This window comes from Bos indicus, chromosome 1 (genome assembly GCF_029378745.1).
Source record: "Bos indicus isolate NIAB-ARS_2022 breed Sahiwal x Tharparkar chromosome 1, NIAB-ARS_B.indTharparkar_mat_pri_1.0, whole genome shotgun sequence".
Classification (NCBI taxonomy): domain Eukaryota; kingdom Metazoa; phylum Chordata; class Mammalia; order Artiodactyla; family Bovidae; genus Bos; species Bos indicus.
In genome coordinates, this window is record NC_091760.1 from 79,159,200 (window position 1) to 79,181,384 (window position 22,185).

The 22,185-nt window shown below is 38.1% G+C and overlaps 1 protein-coding gene across 11 annotated transcripts in view; it reads right to left on the reverse strand.

Annotated features, from left to right (window-relative positions):
- Nucleotides 1-22,185, reverse strand: part of LPP (LIM domain containing preferred translocation partner in lipoma) — a 758,565-nt gene that overhangs the window by 114,010 nt on the left and 622,370 nt on the right. For all 11 annotated transcript variants that reach the window (XM_019958232.2, XM_070802158.1, XM_070802171.1 and 8 more), the window contains one exon: nt 18,762-18,931. In XM_019958232.2, the coding sequence (XP_019813791.2) occupies nt 18,762-18,931 (170 nt within the window). The remainder of the gene's footprint in view (nt 1-18,761; nt 18,932-22,185) is intronic.

A 22,185-nucleotide genomic window follows, 5' to 3' on the forward strand; every position in this document is an offset into this window, starting at 1 on the left:
TAAATTACTTTCAAATTCAATACACACACACACACACACACACACACACACATTTATCCAGTACCGCACTCAAAAATATTTAAATTACACTTTCTCTTTTTTAGTCCCATTTAAATTGTTATTTGGAAAAAAAAATATTTAGTTGATAAATTAGTGCTGTAGTATCTGCTTATAAATTTCCCAATTATTTTTCAAGAAAATAAATCTGTGGTAGGCATAAATTTTTATTTCCCCCAGGGTAAATGGAGCTTTGTTTTATGGTAGGGTTCCTGGGCTTCCCTTGTGGCTCAGCTGGTAAAGAATCTGCCTGCAATGCTGGAGACCTGGGTTCAATCCCTGGGTTGGGAAGATCCCCTAGAGAAGGGAAAGGCTACTCTGTGTTTGGTAAATCAAGTCCAGTTAACTCATTTACCTTGCAATTCATTCTGTACACTATCATTTTTAGGAAATGCTAGGAAACAATCAAAGAGGTCACTCCTGCTAGAGAGGCTGCCCAACCTAGAATCTTTATAATGAGCTCCTATCTACAGTAGAATTGGACAAATTACATCTTGGGAATTAAATGATTAAAGGTGATTCTTAGATATATTAGGAAAACCTCATTTTTGCTTTATTTCTAGTATCTTTGGAATTAATATTTGTTCACAAAGCTTGCCAGTTAAGATTTCAGAAACCAGGAAATATATATAAATGAGCTGGGAAACAATTCTGTTTGTAATATATGGTCAAAATAAAGCAATACAAAATGTTGGCATTGTGCAGCAGAATTCCAAGCTTGTGCAATTGACACATTTAATCATGACTCGGCTATGAGGAAAAAACTTCCCCATAATTTTGAAAATATGGGTGTTCTTTGGAACTGAATAGCACTGCAATCCATCCCCTTCCTGTGCAAAACAGTTGCAATGTTTGATACTACCGAAAATATCAATGAAGCAGTAATGATTAGATACTCGGGAATAATTAGAATTTTAAAGACTGATTAAAGGCTTTTTTGAAAGCCTAATGAAACTTACAATTCACTGACAGAAGAAAAGAACAGTCATATAAGTACAACACTCTAAACTGCAAATGTTGTGCAAAGGCTGGTTAAAACAGGATCATTACTATATTGAGCATGTTAGTACTATATTAATATTTAGATGCTAACTCATAAAGTTGTTTATTTTTCTTAAAAGTGATTTTCAAAAGGCTAACTCAAAATTGTAAATTAAACTCTGTTATACCCAAGAGCCAGCAGGAAACCTCTCCAGGGTTGTGAAAATCAGAGGGAAAAATCATCATCATCATCATCATCAACAGATATCAACTCAATATCAGCAGAATATGAAGCTTGTGCATGGAGTCTCAGGGCAGACAGGCAGATGACATGGTAAGACACTCACAGTCTAGCTGGAGAGACAGGACTCTGCCATGCTTAGATAAACAGCTACAAAATTATGCCCTCAATCTTGTGTGTCCCCTCTTCCCTCAAACACCCAGTATGCATTTAACATGCTACATATTTGTTTGTCTGGATGGCTATCTGCTTCTCATAGGGAGTTCCCCAAGGACTCAGGGTTGTATCTTCTTAAACTCTGGAACCCTAATGCCTACTACAATATTTGAAATATAGAAAGTGCTTATAAGTACTCAGTGGATGGATAAATGACTGAAGACCATTTAGTGAGGCAACTGTGATGCTGAGGTAAGAACACCAGAAACCTAGCCAGAGGATGGAAGTCAGAACATTTTTCAGTTTTTTAGCTATTGGGGCTACCTTAGCTGAGCCTCAGTTTTCTCATGTTTAATCTAGGAATAACACCTGCCTTGTGGAATTGTGAGCATCAAATGAAAAACAACAATAAAAGTACTTTGGGCACATGCATTTAAGTGTAAGGTCTTATTAAGCTAAGCAATTGGTACAGATGGTAAATGCTAAAAGATATATAATTATCATAGCTGGAAAACAGATTATTAAGGGAAATTGCCTAACACCATCCAGTAGTAACTTGGGGAATTGGGAGTCAAGTTATTCTTTCCTAAAAGCCTAATCATTCTGTTCCATGTGAAGGTAACATAAATATCTAATAACTGACCGCTGTTATAGGATTGAGGAAGTTACTTGGCTCTGTCTTCCCTGGAAAAACTGCATTCTAATTTGTCTTCAGTTTATTAATGTGCAAAATATGGGGCTTGTGTTAGAGTCTTCAAGGTCCTTTCAGGTTTCAATGGCATCAATATTGACTTCCACTCAATTCAATGAGCAAAATGGACTTAAACTGTATAAAGGTATATTAGCATTTTTCATAGCTTTTATGTTCTCAATCACTTAGTTGTGTCCAACTCTGTGACCCCATGAAGTGAATGTAGCCCGCTAGGCTCCTCTGTCCATTGGATTTTCCACACAAGAATACTGGAGTGGGCTATTTCCTAACCCAGAGGAGCTTCTTGACCCAGGGATTGAATCCATGCCTCAAGCATCTCCTGCACTGACAGGAGGATTCATAACTTTTAAGTGTCCACTTTTTCAGAAAAGGAAGAACAGTACCAACATGGCTTTTCCATTGGCTGCTGTTTCTGGTGGTCTCAGGACAAAGGAATTTGGCCTCTGTAATAAATCTGATTAAGACCCATCAGAGGAAGGTAATGAGTCCAAGACTATCTTATTGTATATGCAGGAAAATCCATGAACCAGAAGATATTCTTTACCTCCTCTGCTCTCACTTTTTCTGCAGAATAACACATTAAATGAATGCCCAACAGATTCTTATATATCAGCAGGCTGGTTTCTTTTCTTTTTATCCCAGAGGTTTTCACCATGGAAAACAAATGTTTAGAAACTGGAATTGTTTTTGTGCATTCTTTCCACCATCATCTGTGATTCTATTTTCAAGATCTAGCTCAAGTGCTGCATCGTCTGGGAGGTCTTTCTTGGTGTTGACCCCCCTCCACATCCACCCTTTCCAGAGCTCTCATCACTGCCTGAGTCTCCCTCACAGACAGATTCTGCCTTGTATTACACCTGGGTATGTGTCTGGTGCTTCTCCTTCATCTAAAGGCTCCAAGAGAGCAGGAATTGAGTTTCAAGGCGCTCATATCCCCCAGAGCACTGAACTCGGCCCTCTGTACACAGGAGGTGTTCATTCAATGGCTCTCGTGATCAGCAAATAGTTTATTCTTCAGTTAAAAGTATTCAAGATACATATGTTTAAATGCTTACTTTTCCCAAGACTTGGAGACAGTAATCACCTCCATCTCCTGGATTCTATTCTATAAAAACTCAGAAATACTCTTGAGCAAAGTCTGACAGCACAATTTCACAAAAGTAACCTTCTTTATTTTATTTTACTTTGAACTTAATTAGGAATGTTTAACCTGCCACCTCTTAATTACATTGGCAAACTGGTGAGGCTTATTGATCTGTGCATGACGAGTTAATTCCAAAAGAGACTTTGACATAAAGCACTTTATTGGACAACACATCGTTATTCCGGCAGCTTTTCTGGAATGACCTGAAGACACTGCCTGGCCAGACATAGGCCAGTTTGGCTTCCTGCCATTTGTGCCAATTTCCAAATGATCTAATAAGAATGCACAATAAATCTCCAAAGAACCAAAGTCTTTCTCTTTTCTCTGGCCTAAAAATGAGGTAAAATCTAGATGGTGAAAGTGCAATCTAAAGGAAAATTCAGTGGGGCTATATAATGCTTTATTAATATGGCCCTACTGAAGGTCCACCAGAATTCTTTAAAGGCAAGAAGATACTCAATACCTGTTAAATATCTCAGTATGTAGATTCCATATCTAGAAACACAGGATATTCTAATCATCACTCCATCAACCAGTACCAATAATGCATTTAGACCTATAGCCAAAAGGTGCAACTCATTGCTATGTACAGGACTATTGTTTAGTTGCTAAGTTGTGTCTGACTCTTTTGTGACCCCATGGAGTGTCACATTCCAGGCTCCTCTGTCCATAGGATTTTCCACACAAGAATACTGGAGTGGGTAGCCCTCCCCTTCTCCTGGGGTTCTTCCTAACCCAGGGATTGAACCCGCATCTCCTGCACTGGCAGATAGATTCTTTACCACCAAGCCACCATGAACTGCATCCTCCCAAAATTCATGTTGAAGCCCAAACTCACAGTGGAACGGTACTTGCAGATGGGGCCCTTGGGAGACAATTGGTTTTAGATGACTTAAAGAGGCTGGGGTCCTCGCTGTGAGATTAGTATCTTTATAAAAGCAGATACCACAGAGCTTATATACACACACACTCTCTCTCCCTACCATGTGAGGGCACAATAAAAAAGGTGACTCTCTGCAAGCCAGGAAAAGAGCTTGTACCAGAAATCCACCATGCTGGTACCTTGATCTTAGATTTCCAGCCTCTAGCACTGTGAGAAATCTCTGTCACTTTAAGCCACACAGTCTATGGTATTTTGTTATGACCTGAGCAGACTAAGACATTTGTTTAAAAAAAAAAAAAACATAAAAAACTAGATACCCCCAGGGTGAGTGGTATTGCTTTGAGCATTATTTTGGAATGTGGAGAAAGGTTTGAGCACAAACAGGGAAAAGAGACGCAAAGAAGAACAGAAAAAATGAGCTTTCCTCTTATGAATCTCACATTCGACACACATGTGGGTGAGATGGTTTGCCAATATAAGGTTAAGTCAAAGGTGAATGATTAAAACAAAAGTACAGATAAAAACTCTGGGAAGACCGAGGAGGAAGTGCATATCTTCAGCTGGAAGGACATAGGGAAGGATTCGCAAGAGTGGTAACCCAACTGGGACCAGAGGGCTGTAAAAAAAAAAAAAAGACCTATCTGATGACAGGCCATCTGTTAGCTTGAATTTATTTAAGAGACAGGTAGAGGCTAAGATTTAGAGTGCAGGAGCTCAGAGTTCTGCTCTAATCCTATGATAATTCCTTCTTTTTCAAAGCCCTGGTTTTTTAAGCCTTGATTTTGTTAATTTGTAGAAAGGAATAGCAACACTTCTCACTCACCTGTCAGAGTAAAAAAGAATGACTATATGATATCAGGAGAAACGAAAATGTACAATATGACTTATGTGCACTTTCCTCCATGAAGATGTTCTTTTTTAATTCCCCCTTTTCCTCCAAATGTCTCTATTCTCTTTCCTGAGTTCTTTCCTCTGACACCCTGGCACATTCAGTAAGATCTATTGTGTGGAGAAACTATTTGTCTACTTGTTATGGTTTTATAATAGAATTTACTTAAGAGTTTTTCCTAAACTAGAGTAAAAATATAAACATTTACTTTTTTGTTGTTTAGTCCTGTCCAACTCTTTAGCAGCCTCATGGACTGTAGTCCACCAGGCTCCTCTGTCCACGAGATTTCCCAGGCATGGGAAATACTGGAGTGGGTTGCCATTTCCTCCTCCAGGGCATCTTCTTGATTCAAGGATCGAACCCACGTCTCTTGTGTCTCCTACACTGGCAGGCAGATTCTTTACCACTGAGCCACCATGGAAGCCCTTTATTGATGTTAATTACTTCATAAATCTTTTAGCATTATTAAAGAACCCATAAAGTAAAAATAGCTTTTGTGGAACATGTATATCACCCAAAATAATTTTTGTAATTTAAAAACTCATCGCTTATGTTTGTTTGCGATTTTCAGATTTTTAGCGTTCTCAGTGCATCTGTGCATTCCTGACATCCGGAGCAACTCTTTCCCCCTCTCCTGGCATCTGATTTTACCGCATTATAAGTGTAGGAGACTGAATTGTTAAATAATCGTCAAGTTAAAAAAATACTTTTGAAGACCTAGCAGGTGTGCCAGGGCCTTGTCACTATGAAGCCCTCAGAAAGAGTACTTGCTTTGCTATAAGGAGTGACGCCAACCTCGCCTGGCATCCCCTGACGCTGCAGGGAGGTGAGCAAAAAGGGAGATCCCCAAAGCAGGGTTTTTCTTTAAAGTAAGCCTTGCTGTGGGAGGGAATTACAGTGCCCCATTCAAAGTCATCAGAACATCAGAGAACGTCCACTCTAACTCCCTGGCAATTTTTATCCAAGTTGGGCTTGTGTATTTGACCTTGAGCGCGGCAGCTCTTCTGATGATTCTACAGCTGGAAGCGAGACAGCTGGCTTCACTCTCACATCCTTCCTTTCAATCTTTTGCATTTACATTTCAGCAATGACTGCTCACAGGCTTCCCGAGCCAAGTTCTCTTCTTTGCTTGTTATACACAGACTCCCCATTCCAAGGTACAGCAAAGAGCAAGGAGTCAGATTCTTAGGAGACACTGGGATCTAGAGGGGAAACCCAGTCCCTTTCCAGCTCCTTACCCCAAATAAATATCAAAGCAGCCATAGACTCACATGTTGGGATAAGAACTAAGAAAAAGAAAAAAAATGAATAAAATGTGATAACCCCTAACCCCAGCACACATACACTCTCTAAGGGTTTCAAATCAGTAAGGAAATGTGCCAGAGTCTCAAATGACTATGCTGCTGCTGCTGCTGCTAAGTCGCTTCAGTCATGTCCGACTCTGTGCAACCCCATAGACGGCAGCCAACCAGGCTCCCCCGTCCCTGGGATTCTCCAGGCAAGAACACTGGAGTGGGTTGCCATTTCCTTCTCCAATGCATGAAAGTGAAAAGTGAAAGTCAAGTCACTCAGTTGTGTCCAACTCTTCTCGACCCCATGGACTGCAGCCTACCAGGCTCCTCCACCCATGGGATTTTCCAGCCAAGAGTACTGGAGTGCGGTGCCATTGCCTTCTCCGCAAATGACTATAGAGAGGGTTAAATCCTACAAGGGGCTGCCTGGTGGCTCAGATGGTTAAGAACCTGCCGGCAATGTGGGAGACCTGGGTTCGATCCCTGGATCAGGAAGATACCCTGGAGAAGGGAATGGCTACCCACTCCAGTATTCTTGCCTGCAGAATTCCACGGACAGAGGAGCCTGGTGGGCTACAATCCATGGGGTCGCAAAGAGTCGGACATGACTGAGGGACTAAACCACCAAATCCTATAAGAGAAGGAGAAACAAAAGATGTGCATATTTAGGAAAGGCCACATCAATTTGGGGAAGTTCCAAAAAAGCTTTTTAAGGCTGGATGACACAGATTTTCAAGTGATGGAGATGGGGAAAAAGGTACAAGACAGCAATCCAGTCTGGGCACACAGAGAGAGGGCTAAGATAGCAATGGCTAGGGGAAATGTCCAGTTTGGTCATGTGTTGTAAGGGAATGTGTAGGAGAGAGATGGGGGTAATAGTGAATTATTTGAGGACTACTTCTTACAGAGAAGGGGCTGGTGGTAGAGGCACAGGGATCTCAAACCTGAGCATATCTAAGAATCTGCCCCAAGAGCCTTGTAAAATATGCTAATTTTCTGGCTGTTTGTGTAGGAATTCTGGGGAGTGGTCCAGAATTTTACTTTTAATGAGGACTTCAGGGTGATCCCCTGGAGGAGGAAATGGCAACCCACTACAGTATTCTTGCCTGGAGAATCCTATGGACAGAAGAGCCAGGTAGGCTATAAACCTGGGGTTGCAAAAGAGCTGGACATGACTGGCTACTAAACAGCAACAACATTATGACATCAAAGCAGTGATCTCTGACACCTTTTGGGGAAACCAAGTTTCCAGAGTTTCATGGCTGGCCATTGCCCCTCAGACTCAGAATTCTCAAACCAACAATCTGCGGGTAACATTCCAGAAATGGTAATGCTGGTGAATAACTGACCTTTAGTGATTCAAGTTAGGCAAACTTCTCCTTTGCAGGTTTGGTAGGTATGTCCCTGAAGCTTGGTCTGTGCAGTTATTTACCACTCAAAGCCCTCATATGTTTCTACTACTAAGCCCTGTCAACTTCTCTGAACCCTCACTTAGGGTTTAGAGGTAAGAAATACCACTTTCATTCTACTTGTGATGAAATTTAAGCCAAATGAAATGAGGTGGATACAGCATGGTAGCTGGCCTAGCTGAGTGTGAATGAGGTCTGACTTTAAATTCCATATTCTTTCTCTAACATTTTTTGCTGCTACATATCAGGTCCCTTAAATGAAAGACTACATATCTTATTTAGGGCTCTTGAAGTTATTTTTAGGCTTATTTTTAAGATCAATTTGAAAGCGTAAACACACACTCACACATACACACTCGCTCTTTCTCTCTTTCCTTTGCCCAAACCCTTTTTCTTTTAATTGAAAATGTATTTCATTTTTTCTCTTCTGAGGATACAGAGCAGTTCAGAAGACCCTACTGATGCAGACTCCATGCTGTAGATGGGTAATTACCATTCCTTTATCCTTTAAGAGATACAAGATAAATATGAAAGAAAATGAGGAACAGACGCCTTCCCTATTTTCTTTCCACCCTTTTATCTCTAAAGTAGGAAGTTTACTGAACCACTGCCAACAATTCACTCAGCCTAATGAAGTGTATAAGTAATAGGATTAAATAATCTTAAGCCATTATTACAGTGGCCTGATGCTGACATTCATCCAAACTCTGGCAAACACCGAGTGGTGAGTTCATGCTTGATTTAAAAATAAACAAACTAGGGCAGTGGGAAGGTTCTAGCATAAAGTTTCAGAGGCATTTAACCTGGAAATCTGAAACTCTCTACCTTGGTTGGGGCTGAAGCAAATGCTGTCCTATTTCTAACCTCTCCAACCAGAATTTATGCAACCCAACATTTTCTAGGGATGTTTCTCTGGGGCCTGTAGCCGCATATGGTTAAACCTCTTCATGTCAGTCCCAAAGAAAGCAGGTAGTTCTTTGAAGGCATCAGCAAGGCTCATGGTTTCTATTCCTGCCTCTGACATTAATAAACCATATAACCTCAGGCAAATCAGTCAGCTTTCTTGGACTTTAGGTTTTCTCTGCTATAAAAATGACTTTATTGAATTTCTGAGGCTCCTCCTGGCCCTTAAACAGAGTTCAAATCTATGACAACAGATCAGGATGGGAACTGGAGGACAGTTTCTGTTCAGTTAGGTATCTTTGTTGTTCCAGGCAGTCTACTTACATGTATGAGCTTTACTATCCTTACCAGGACAGGACTACCTTAGAGCCTTCAGGGATGTCCATGGTGGGCAGTAATCAAAATCAGCAAAGGGTTGGGGTCTATCTGGGGAAAAAGGCTAAATAAAAACCATTAGCAAAGAACACTGCAGTAACTATTCCTCTCCCACTAAAAGCTGTGCTGTTGTATAATTATAGGGTGCTGATATAAATGCCTGTTAAAGTGAGAGGTGCTTTCCAAAGCATATTCAACCCCAGAATCATTTCACTCATGAGTTAATTATTCCTGTAAAATTTTATCGCATTCTTCATTTAGATCATGTATGCCTTTAAACGTTTGTCTAGGTGCTTTATATTTTTGTTATTTCTGTATAAAGATTTTTTTCCTGTTATATTTTCTAAACATAAATTCCTAATTTTAATGTTGGTAGGTGACTAAACTTTTGTTATTCTAATACTCTAGGTTTCCTCAGATTTTCTGCAACAATTATCATATCATCTGTAAATGTTTATACATCCTAGTCTTATAATTTTGAGTAAAGAAGTCTCAGAAATGTAGGCATGATACAATGGCATTCATTTAAAATTAAGAAACAATATATGCAAACAACACAATTATATATACATGCATACATTCTGGTCTTCCCTGGTGGCTCAGTGGTAAAGAATCTGCCTGCAATGCAGGAGAGACAAGAGACATGGGCTCGAGCCCTGGATCAGGAAGATCCTCTGGAGAAGCAAATGACAACCCAGTCCATTATTCTTGCTTGGGAAATCTCATGGACAGAGGAGTCCATGGGGGTGCCAAGAGTCAGACACGACTTGGCAACTAAATAACAAGAACAATACATATATATTAGAGATAGGTAGTAAAACTACAAATAAATGCATGGCTATAATAAAAAACAAACTTAGTATAGTAGCTACCTCTATACAGGAGTCTTGAGCAAGTGATTAGGGACAAGAACCTAAGAGATTTCAACTGAATTTCTAGTGTTTTATTTCTTAAACTGGATAATGTGTACATGAAATTTAATCTTATTTTATTTTTTTATTTTTGTGATGGAAATATTATGTAATTGGCATATATATATAAAACAAAGACAAGGTCATACATACATGTAAATATATATGTATGTGTATATATATACTTTGTTTCTAAATTTTCATTACAAAGACTAGAATGTTAAGAATAATATTAACATAATAGCAGGAATCCTATGAAGATCTAGGAAAATCTAGAAAGAAGGCTCACCATTAGTTTATCAAACTTGTACATCTTCTTTTTTCTTCTATTTTACTTCAGTTATTTTTATTTTTTTGAGTTACTGCAGTTGTTTTTATTTTTAAACAAGAATGTGTGATAAATTTCATTAAGTGCCCTTTTGGCATCTATGAAGATGATTATCTAGCTTTTTAAAAAATTTGATATATCAATACATTGACATATTAAAAGATTCCCAACACTGTTCTACCATTGGAATCATGGAGTAACCTGAGTTGTTTCATTATGTGGCATTCAATCTTTTAACATTTCATTTAGAATTTCCGCATTTATGTAAGTTTGATCAGCATAGAGTTCTCTGTTGGGAGCAACCTAGGTTAAGTATTATTAATCAGACTCAGGCTGGCTCTTCAAGATAATATGGGAAACTTATCTTCTCTTGCTGAGCTCTGAAAGTTGAAGTAGCACAGGAATCAGTTGTTCTTCAAAGATCTGAAAAATTCTGTTAGTGAAATTTCTCAGTTCTTTCTCAGGTAGGTAGCTCTGCATTTCATCCAGGCTTATGAGGTTAAGTTTCCTTCCCTTGTATTTAGTTTTGCACAGAAAATAGCCTCTTTTATATAAAATTTTAATTGCAATAATATTGAATGTCTCTAGACCTATCCTGAAAGCTTCTTTTTCGTTCCTAATTTTCTTTAATTTTTTTCTTCCCTTTTTTCTTGATTATCTTCACTGGATGTTTCTTTTGTTGTGTTTTTCAAAGAATCGTCTCCTGGACCCAAACATTCTAATAATTTTCAGTGTATTGATAACTCCCTTTATTTTACGTAATCCTTTCTCCCTTTGGATTGATTTTGTTGTCCATTTCTAGCTTTTTAAGTGAAGTGAAGTCGCTCAGTCATGTCCAACTCTTTGCAACCCCGTGGACTGTAGCCTACCAGGCTCTTCTGTCCATGCGATTTTCCAGGGAAGAATACTGGAGTGGGTTGCCATTTCCTTCTCCAGGGGATCTTCCCGACCCAGGGATTGAACCCGGTTCTCCCACATTGTAAGCAGACACTTAACCATTTGAGCCACCAGGGAAGTCTAGCTTTTTAAGTTCATATATTTGCACTCTTTCTTGTTGCAATGAAAAGATTCTAACTTTAAGTGGAATTCAACTTCAGCTGCATTGTATTCTCCTTTATCATTTAGGGCTATCATTATCACTACATTCTAAGAATTTTTTAATCCAAGAGTGTGTTTGTTCATCCTTTTATAGATTTCTTATCTTACTATGCTATTGTGTACAACTCTGCCAGTCAAAATACGAACTATTTCCATTTTCCTTTTAGACTATAATATGATGCTTTTCTAAGTCTTCTATGAAGATTTGGAAAGAAGATATAACCGCTTAGGTTGTATGGATTAGCTCAATCATATTATTCAACTTCTATAATTGGTTTGTCAGAGACTACAAGAAATGTGCTAAAGTTTTATAACTATGGTTTTACCATTTTAAGGCCATATTTCATCAATATATTTATATCATATATTTCAACGTAATGCTATTTACTGAATAAAGGTTCAAGTTGTTCTTTGGGAACTCTGACTTAACATATTTTTTTTGGCTTGTTTGGTGGTTTTGTCCTAAAACTGTACTTTGCTATTAATATTATAGTTAGTAGGTAATTAATGTAATTTTCCTTTGGTCTGAATTTGCCATTACATCTTTTCCAATCTCTTTATTTTTAACTATTAGTTTTATTGGTTCATGGCTTATCACCATTTTATTTGCTGTGGATTTCCCACACATGTTTTGGTTAATTTATTTGTCTGCTGGAATATTTCTTTGAGTCACTTTTTTAGCAAAGGGAGTGTACATAAATACTCTTTTTGAGTGTCCATGGAATATTTAAAAGCTACTTCTAAGGAAGACAAAGTTTGATATACTATTAATAAAAGCAAGTTATGAATTAGTACGACCTCATTGTGTTTGCATGTATGTGTAAATATTTATACAATGGGTTGGCCAAAAGGCTCATACAGATTTTTTCCTGTAAGTTGTTACAGAAAACCCCAAACAAGCTTTTTGACCAACCTAATAGCTGTGTGGTTACATTTACAAACATATGTCCATACTCAGATAACACTGAAATGGAAAAGAAATATGTGGTAAAATGTAAACTGTTAAAACATTTAGACAGCAGAACTATATACCTTTTAAAATATTTTCCAATTTTTCTCTAATAAGCAAATAATACTTAAAAACTGAGGTTTCATTGTTTTTTTTTTTAAAGAATTACTACCATAAGAAAAAATAGTCTGAGCTCAATGTGGTAATAGAGAAAAATTAATAAATAAAAAGGAAATATAGTAATAATAAGTAAGATTTACAATTATTTGTTGGATATGTGGAAAGAACTGGATTTGAGAATCAAAAGCCAGAGTCAAGTCCTGGCCTTGACACTCATGCTCTATGGAACTAAGCAAACCAAAGTTTTCTAAAACTCAATTTATTACTACTGGGAATGAATACAATAATAATTGTATCTACTTTCTAAGATCATGAGAGAATGACATGGGATAAAAGTACTTGAAAAAGTTAAAGCACCACATAAACATCAGTTATTTGTATATTGTTTTTAACCATAAGAAGAGGCTTTTGCCTTAAGACTCAAGGCATTTCAAAGACAGCAAAAAGTAAATGCTCAAGAAAGTGAAGGGCAGCAATTTTACCTCGTAGAAGTTTAGACTTTCAGGTTCTGTAGTACTGGAAGATATGATTCATGTGGTCATCACTAAAAATCGTGGAGATTTTAAGTCTATAATCCCAGGGGGCTGTCAGTATCTATACATTTTTAGAAAGCTAAACTCTCGTTTCAGGGCAGCAGTATGGATCCAGCAATAAAATGCAAGTTAGATCTGTTCCCTAGTCTTCATTTTGGCTATTACTTTGAAAACATCAAAACCACTATAAACAGGACAAAGGATCTCCCCCTTGTCTGTTTCACAAGGTTCTAACAGGTATGGTAAGGTACAGTTAAAGAGGCTCAGGAGCATTATAAAACGCAAGGGCCCGTGCAAATGGAAGAGAGAACTATTCATAGTAGTTAACATGGTTAAGTCTCTCAAGAGTATACTTGACAAATTCTCTTGCTTGAATCATTTTTCTCCTTCCTGGGACAGCGCCTGTGGGATGATGTAACATTAAGAAGAAAGTGTGTGTGTGTGTGTGTATGTGTGTGTGTGTGCATGTAAAAGAGAGAGGGAGAGAGGGAGAGGAAGATGAGAGAGCAGAAATGGGTAATTAAGAAAAAAGAAAGGAAGTTCATGTGAATTTTTCAAGTTTAGTCTAAACTCTCAGGTCCTTTCCTAATACCCACATAAAGCACAGGCCATAACTGCTTTTAAAACTTTTTATTAGGAGAAGTTGAGCATCTAAAAGGACAAGTTCCCTGTGGAGGTACAAAACCTGCCTCTTAATGTAGCTTGAAAAGTTAGAATGCTTTGACTGTAGCCATGTAGTGACAGAGAGAGCAAAAGACTGTGTGTGTTGGCCACTAATGTGTCAAATTCAGGAACTTTCAAGTGTTTAGTCTCCTGTGGAGTTGGCCTCCGATTTCCTGAGGTCTTTTAATCACTTAGATTGTAACTGTAATAAAAATGTCTGTACTAACTTCCACTGCTGGAGAGTTAAGGGTTGGATTCCATCCACTCTGAGTAAGAGCCCTGGTTTAGGGAAAGATCCTTGGCTGCCATTTCATAAACAGACTTGCTGAGAATCTCTGATGCACTAGGTCTCTAGGTCCAGACTCTTTGGCAATGCTAAGAACACAGCAACTCTTTTATAAATCTGTACTTAGGAGTAAACCTGCCTCACTAAGGGCAGAAGGCCACATAAGTGGGAGGCACAGTTGCTGCCTATGCCAACACAAAAATCTTCTTAAGCAAAACATGAACTTCTTCTCATATCTGTCCTCATGCTCTTTCTATGACATCTATTTATTTCAGTATTTCCATAGCAACTGCAGCTATTAAATTATCCCAAACTTAGAGGATTTCTAAATTCTATCAAATTAAGCTAAGGGAAAAAGCAACAATAATAATATTTTTAATCAGGTCAAGCCCTGATATTAGTAAACCACTTCTTCATGATGTACAAAATATTACACTTATTTACTCCTTCCCTTTGAAGACCGGGAAGAAGTTATTACCTCCTTTTAATAAATGAGGATACTGGTACTCAGAAATTAAATTACCTTGCTAACATCACACCACGAGAGCAAGGACTAGAACCATGTACACTTACTTATACTACTTTTCTTCCCTAGGAAGTTAGTGCTCTTAATTTTAATCTGTTCATTTAAATAAATCCACTAGAATAACCAAAACTAAGTTTTAAGAGACCTATCATCAAAGTATAAAAGAATCTCATTGATTTTGCTAATTATAAAAACTCAAATTAAAAACCATTACATAATGTACCTATTAAATTGATTCAAAACAAATGTAAACAAACCTCTTCAAGCGGATAGAGGTTATAGTTTAACATTTGGTCTTGTTATTGCTCCCAGTTCTGAAAATTGGAAAAAAATCTTCTTAAATCTAGAAAAAGTTCTCCAAATTGCTGTAAACTTGGTAACATAAATCAAAGGATTTACGTTTAGAAAGTAATTCAAAATAAAATAACATAAAACATTTTACTCAGTTATTTATAGGCATGTTATATACAATACTCGGAGAAGGCAATGGCACCCCACTCCAGTACTCTTGCCTGGAAAATCCCATGGGTGGAGGAGCCTGGTAGGCTGCAGTCCATGGGGTTGTTAACTGAGCAACTTCACTTTCACTTTTCACTTTCATGCATTGGAGAAGGAAATGGCAACCCACTCCAGTGTTCTTGCCTGGAGAATCCCAGGGACAGGGAAGCCTGGTTGGCTGCCGTCTATGGGGTCGCACAGAGTCAGACACGACTGAAGTTACTTAGCAGTAGCAGTATATACAATACTTAAAGATTGAAAAATACCCAATATCTTTCTAGTGGCAAATGTTTTTAGAAAGGAGTATGTAAACATAATTTAAAAGTAAACAAATAAAAAGCTAAAAATGGAAATTATTAACAATGGAAAGCTATGTACACATTCACATTAAATCAATCAATAGAAAATACAAAAGAAAGCATGTATAAAATTAGTAAAGAGGATTACAGTGCCTTAATGAATCAAATTTGTTTAATTGCAGCTATATACATGTAAGAATTAAGGATTTAAGAAATCACTGGCAAATATAAATAACCATTGACTCAAACATAAAGCCATAGCTGGTGTATTTTTACCTAAATTATGTAAATAATTGATGACTAATTTAGGCAAGAATAAATTAAATTATTTTAGACTAATCTCCTTCCTGAACTCAGAACATCAAGCAGGGTGGTCCTTACACAGGAATAATTGTCTAACTAAACCACTATCTTTACTATTCTGACTCCATCAATAACAACAACAAAAGGCACAGACTGAGGCCCAGCGATAGGCTTTCTCCATTCTGCACAGGACATTTTTCAGACATCTCCTTTCCACTAACGGAACAGGAGGCAACTGAATGAATGACATTGCTGGTGCTTCCTGTGAAAGGGCTTTGTCTCCAAGAGAGATACACACAGCCCTACGGTCCTCCTTCATACAAACTCCATCTTCAAAACAAACATTTCATTTTATCCTCGCAGCTCCCCCACCATCCCGCTGAAGAGAACTCTTTACATTTTTAGTGTTGCAGCTTACTGGTCTTTTGAAATTTCAGAAGAAATTAAAATGCTAAAACATCCATCTGAGGGCTTGAGTGCTGTGCTGAACTCTGAAATCAATATCGAACAAGGGTCTTTGAGTAAAGCTTAACTGAATTCTGACAAAAATTAAATTACATTTAGAGTCACCACGGATAGATCTCATTAAAGAAAAATCCTGATTAAAGTTTCTTCAGAGGGGATGCAGTCAAAAAGGATGGTAAGAATTTCCATTATTTGAATTCCTTCACTTTTTCCAAGGATGTGATTAAATATCACCCAGTGTTCACTGTCATGAGCATACTATAGGAACAGGCAACCAAGACCGAAGGAAACACATCCTCAAGAATCACTGAGATGCTTGCCTGAAACGGAGGCAGAAGCCTTAGTCTACCAGAGTAAAAGCCCATATTAGCCAGCTTAGACTTTCTTCAGTTTTACCACACACTCTGGAGAGTAAGCAAATCATTTAAAAATGGGAGAGGGCTGTGTCTGAGATTTCCAAGCGTGGTGCATCTCACTGCACATGTTAGGTGCTAGCTTTTCAAAAGTGCTAAATAGGCCAGAGATTTTATCAAAATTAATTTCAGAGCAATACTCATCCCACTACTGTTCCCTGAGCCAGCCCAGTGTGCTTTACAAGAATTACCACATTTCACATTTGTAAGTCTTGGGAAAAATCCTGCAATAATCACCATTATATATGAGAAAACAGGCTTAGAAAGATCAAGTAACTTTCCCGAGGAGACAAAGTTTTAAGTGATGTAACCAAATTCAAACCCATATTCTTCATACTGTGTTATATTGTTTCCCAATACTGACCATGTGATTCCTAACCAGGAAGGGATGAAAACTGAAGGAGGCAGCCACTGGAGCATCAGCCAAGTAGTGAGAATCAACACTGCACTCCAAAAAAAAGGGTGAAAAATAGACACAAGAACTACAAAAAAAACCCAGTATTCTGTGGTCACTTAGTGTATGGACAAACAGCCAGAGGTGCTTCTGGAAGCTCTGCTGACATTGCCACAGAACACACTGCAATAAATAATTTCACTGTGGCCCTAGATCATTGTGAATGACAATCCATACTACTTATTTACTGGGGATTTTGCAATTTTCTCTTTCAACAGAGATTTTTAAGAGTGATATTTTAAACATTCTTATTTATTAAGGACATAGATTTTTGTTCACTAGACTTTTCCTGATATGTAATTGTTCCTTCCAAATCAATGGGACATCACTGTGTTTGTATTTATATTCTGGATAAACTAAAGCCTTATTGTGTCTGCACTGAATATGAGACTGTGTGAACCACTGAAGTTAATCTCGGCTCTGACACTAATAAAATGACATAAGTCATTTTCTTCCTCTCTGTATTCTCACTTCTAAAGAGAGGAGTTAGACAAATGATCGTAAGTTTTTTTTCCAGCTCCAGCGTTGTGTGGCACTATAATGATGCTATATGTGACTAAGTTGCCTTTAGGGAGGAAAATGAGATAAAATTGAACTGGAGAGATGCAAAACAATATTTCATCTTGCAAGATCTTAATCTCAAAGAGATTTCAGATCTGTGCTACAGATTCCAGGGCTGCAATGAGTTAGAGCTGTCAGATTATGGGAAAATCCCAATGAGGCCAGAAACTTCTGCAATAAACTTGAACCTCGGGGCTCCGCCAAGCTATGTAGAGCTTCCAATACCTTGCACCTGAGGTTTCTCTTATGTTGCAATGCTGTGGGGGCTGAGGGCCAAATCATGCCTCTTGTGTGGGTTTGCAAAAAGGCACTACTTTTTCCACTGATAAGCGTTCAACTGAGAGATAAAATCATGTAGAAGGATGGCAAGGAAATTTACTTTAGATTTAAAAAGTTTATGTTCATTTACCAAACTGCTCTATCAGAAGACAGCTTAATGTGTAGATTTAAGTAGCCTGGCAAACAGCTAAGATAATGGGACAAGTATTTTATAGTCACTCAACTATGTTATTAAAATATAATTGTGAATTTAAGGAAAGGAAACAGCACAACTATTTTCCTTTAAGGTACTATAAAATATCAATAGTTTATCTAATTGCATCACTGAAAATTTGCTGGGTTTGACAGTTTAAGGGCTTCCCTGGTAGCTCAGTGGTAAAGAATTCACCTGCTAATGCAGGAGACATGGGTTCAATTCCTGGGTCAGGAAGATCCCTTGGAGAAGCAAATGAGGAAATGGCAACCCACTCTAGTATTCATGCCTGGGAAAACCCATGGACAGAGGAGCCTGGTGGGGCTTCAGTCCATGGGGTCCCAAAATTGTTGGATACAACTTAGAGGACTAAATAACAATGACAGGTAAGAGAAATTCTGGGTAGAAAGAAGGTGATTCAATCATCCCAGGAGTTTGAAAGAGTACTTACAATTCCCAAGGCCCTGCAACATGTTTCTCTACAAATATGACATCAAATATAGAGTGAGGCTTAATAATCAGAGGTGTGACTCTGCTACTTGGGAAACCTGATGCTTCAAGGGGGAATATGTTAGCTTGTACATATATGCTTGTAAGCCCCAGGGCGCTGATCTTCCTGGCAGACCACTAACTGAACGGTAGCCCCAGCCAATGCACCTTTTGACCTCAAATGAACAAGGGACATAGGGATAAAAATTAAGATATGTCAATCTATACACTAGCACAGTTTGAAATCTAATCAGAAGCAAAGACCTGAGGGCTACATTTGATCTGGAGTGATCAGTATTTTGCTTTAGAAGTCATTCTAGTAAATTACCCGAGGACCGAATCTGAACTTACGATGTAGCAGGGCTCGCAGTAGGCTTTCTTCTCCACCGCGTAGAAGGGCTGCCCTCGGAGCTTGTTGTTACAGATGATGCAGGTAAAACAATCCACGTGGAAGACCTGATCCATGGCAGTGCATCCTGTCCCTTCCCCAACTACGTTTTCCCCACAGCGAGCACAGCGGCCTGAAAGAAAAGAGGGATTGACTGTAAAGAACACCTTTAGTTCTTCTAAAGAGGACACCATGGGTGACACAGTACATCTGTCAAGTCAACAGCAGCAACAGGCTCACACCACTGCCCTCATCATCAAGATCACAGTGACCACGGCAGCCACCACGAGGCCAGCACCGTGGGGATTTTACAAACCAGCTGAGAAGCTGACTCTCATAGACAAGGTCCCATGGGAAGTGACCAAGTAGAATTCAGGTCTTCTGATGTGGAGGCCAATGCTCTGCCTCTGATCTCACACAGAAATGTAAGAGAAACTCAACTAAGGATGGTGGGAGTGGAAAGCACAGCATTCTTTCTCCTTGGAGCTACCAGTTAGATTGTGAGGAAACTGGGTCCAAACTCAAACTTCAGCTCCTTATATAAAAGCCTGGGTTGCAAAGCCTCTGCGTCCAGTCCTTAGTGACAGGCAGATTAAAAAAAAAAAAAAAAAAAAAAGTAGTCTCTTTTATTTCCAGACAGCACTGATTGTTTTTTCTCATATTGAGCTGGAATGCTTCCTCACTGTTACCCAATAGTCCCAGTTCTGTCTTTTAAGGCCTCAAGAAATGCATCTCATTTCTTACACTTGACACCCTTTAAGATATTACAACTCAGCATTGCCTCTAAATCTGTTTACAGTTTGAATATCCCTTAATCATGCAACAGTTCCACAGACTGTAGGGTTCTGAGTCCCTCATGGTTTTGATTGTCATTGTCCAGCCCAGTGTTGTGTAAATTTTCAGCATTATTACATTGATCCCTGGGGCTCCTGACCACATATGGACATCATGTTTAGCTTGAAAAAAAAAAAAACTGCATTAAGTTTTTAACTAGAACATTAAAATGTAATTTCAAAAAAAAAAATTTGTGTAATGGAAAGGCATTGTGCTGGCTACAGTCTATATCCATAACTGACTTCATTTTGGGAATCTTAAGCCAGAGGCCAGTCACATTCATTTTCCCCTTCTTATTCTTTATTTCTATGAAGGAAAAAAGTCTTAACAGGTTATTACAAGTTCATTGGAAATGTCAGCAAGAATTGACAGACTTTCACAAATAAGCTTTAGCAAACCTAGTGCTTTTCTCGGTGCTTTATATATATTAACTCATTTCATATTCACAATAACTTATATGGCAAGTAATTGCTATTCTTATCTTACAGATGAGGAAACTGGGTTACAAAAGTGGTTAACTGCCTTCTAACCCAAGCAGTCTAACTTCAGTGTTGATGATCCTAACCACTCTGCTGTCTTGCCTCTGCTTAGTTCTGTGCATCAGGATTGCACACAGAGCTGACACTATGGATAAATCTCTTACTAAAGACTGCTTTCAGTGCTCCATCACATTGGATTGACTACCATTTAACACCTAAAAGGGATGGGGGTTAAATATTTCAACTCAGGAGAAAAGAGGCAAAGGTGTTTCTAATTCCCTCTGGTTGCACTGGTCCTGGGAAGTATTTCTTAATATATTTTGTTGCAGAATTTAAGTATAGCCCAAACTTTAGAACATTTTCCCCCTAAAGAATAGACCCAACTATAGAACATTTTCCTCCTAAAGAATAAGAAATATTAAATGCTGGAAAAAAATGTCAAACTCTTCAGCACTTGATATTTTTTTGAAGTCTTGATATCATATTCTTGACATTTGATAAATTTAATAAACTGTGTGGCTTGATTTACAAATTTATATCAAAGAGAGAACTTGTATCTGTTTTTATTATAAGATGTATAACCTTAGAAAAGTACTTTAAAATTTTAGACTGTCATTCCCTTCAGTAACAAAGCTAGGACTACCATACGGCACCACTGTTGTGATTATTCAGAAAAAAAAAAAAAAACAAAAAACAAAACTTAACTGGTTTATTAGAAAGTTCACTATATTATGTTTGAAAAGGATGTTAAAAGTCTTGAGACTTTATGCCACTATCTGATAATATTTCATTACAAAGAACATACTGGAAATTGCAGGTGAATGGATCACTAATCCATAACATATAACTTTAAAAATTACATCATAATCACAGCTTTCAAAAATGTTTTTCTCGACTGCTTGTGCAAAGTAATCACATTCACTCCAGTGTATATAGATTCATTTCCAGTATTTATACTAACATCTTGTTCACTAACACATTTTTAATATTTAGCTGAACTGATCTTTATGGTATTGTCTTTATGACTATTTTTTCCGCTTTAAAAGAATCATTCAAATCACTGATCTAGTCTGTAAAAGTGAACAAACAGTGTAATGAAATAATAATAATCCTTTTATAATGTAGGTTTAGCAGCCGCAGGAAAAAAATACTAATATGAAAATACTGTGAGCTGAATGGCACTGTTAATGAACATCAGTTAAACACCACCAATCCACACAGGTTTCGTGGCACATATGCAATCATTAAGAATGTGATGATTCATTAAAAGCATACTGGATTCCTGTGAATATTATAATTTTATATTCATTAAATGCAAATCAACAAAATAATTATTTACTACTCTTTCCTTTTGTAGACACCAAACTGGACTTCTTGAGACTCCATCAGGGACTACCAGTGATCTGTAGACCACACTTTGGAAAAAAAATTGTTCTGGGCAAAAGTTATTGACTATTAGTCATGGTGGTCGATGAGGCAGGTAGAGGTAGCAATTATGATTTCAGAGCATGGTTGCCCAAAGTGTCAAATCTGGAATCCAAAGGCTGGAGCTTGCATGGTTTATGGAGAGTCTGAGAGCTACCGATGAGGATCTAGGGGAATATTTCAATCACTGGTAAACGGGAAAGGTCAGAACAGAGCCCTGAAGGTCAGGATGAAGGTCAGATAAGCTTTGGAATTCTCACTGTATTTAATAGGCATTCCTTAGCTATTCACTTTTTGTCCAGTTCTACAATATTTATGCTGTAGAAGGAAATGACAACCCACTCCAGCATTCTTGCCTGGAGAATCCCATGCATAGAGGAACCTGGCAGGCTACAGTTTACAGGGTCACAAAGAGCTGGGCATGACTGAAGAGACTTAGCACACAGCACAAAATCTGTATGATACCTGGACCACGTCACTGCCTTTCACATTAACTGCGAGACTATATACATCCTATAGTCATATGACAAAATGTGGTGTCGTCTGAGAAAGTGCTTTGGGGATGTGGAAGGAACACTACACCTGCGATGGCTCAGGAAAGGTTTTGTGGAGAAAGAGGCATTTAAGTCCAACCTTAAAGGATGGAATT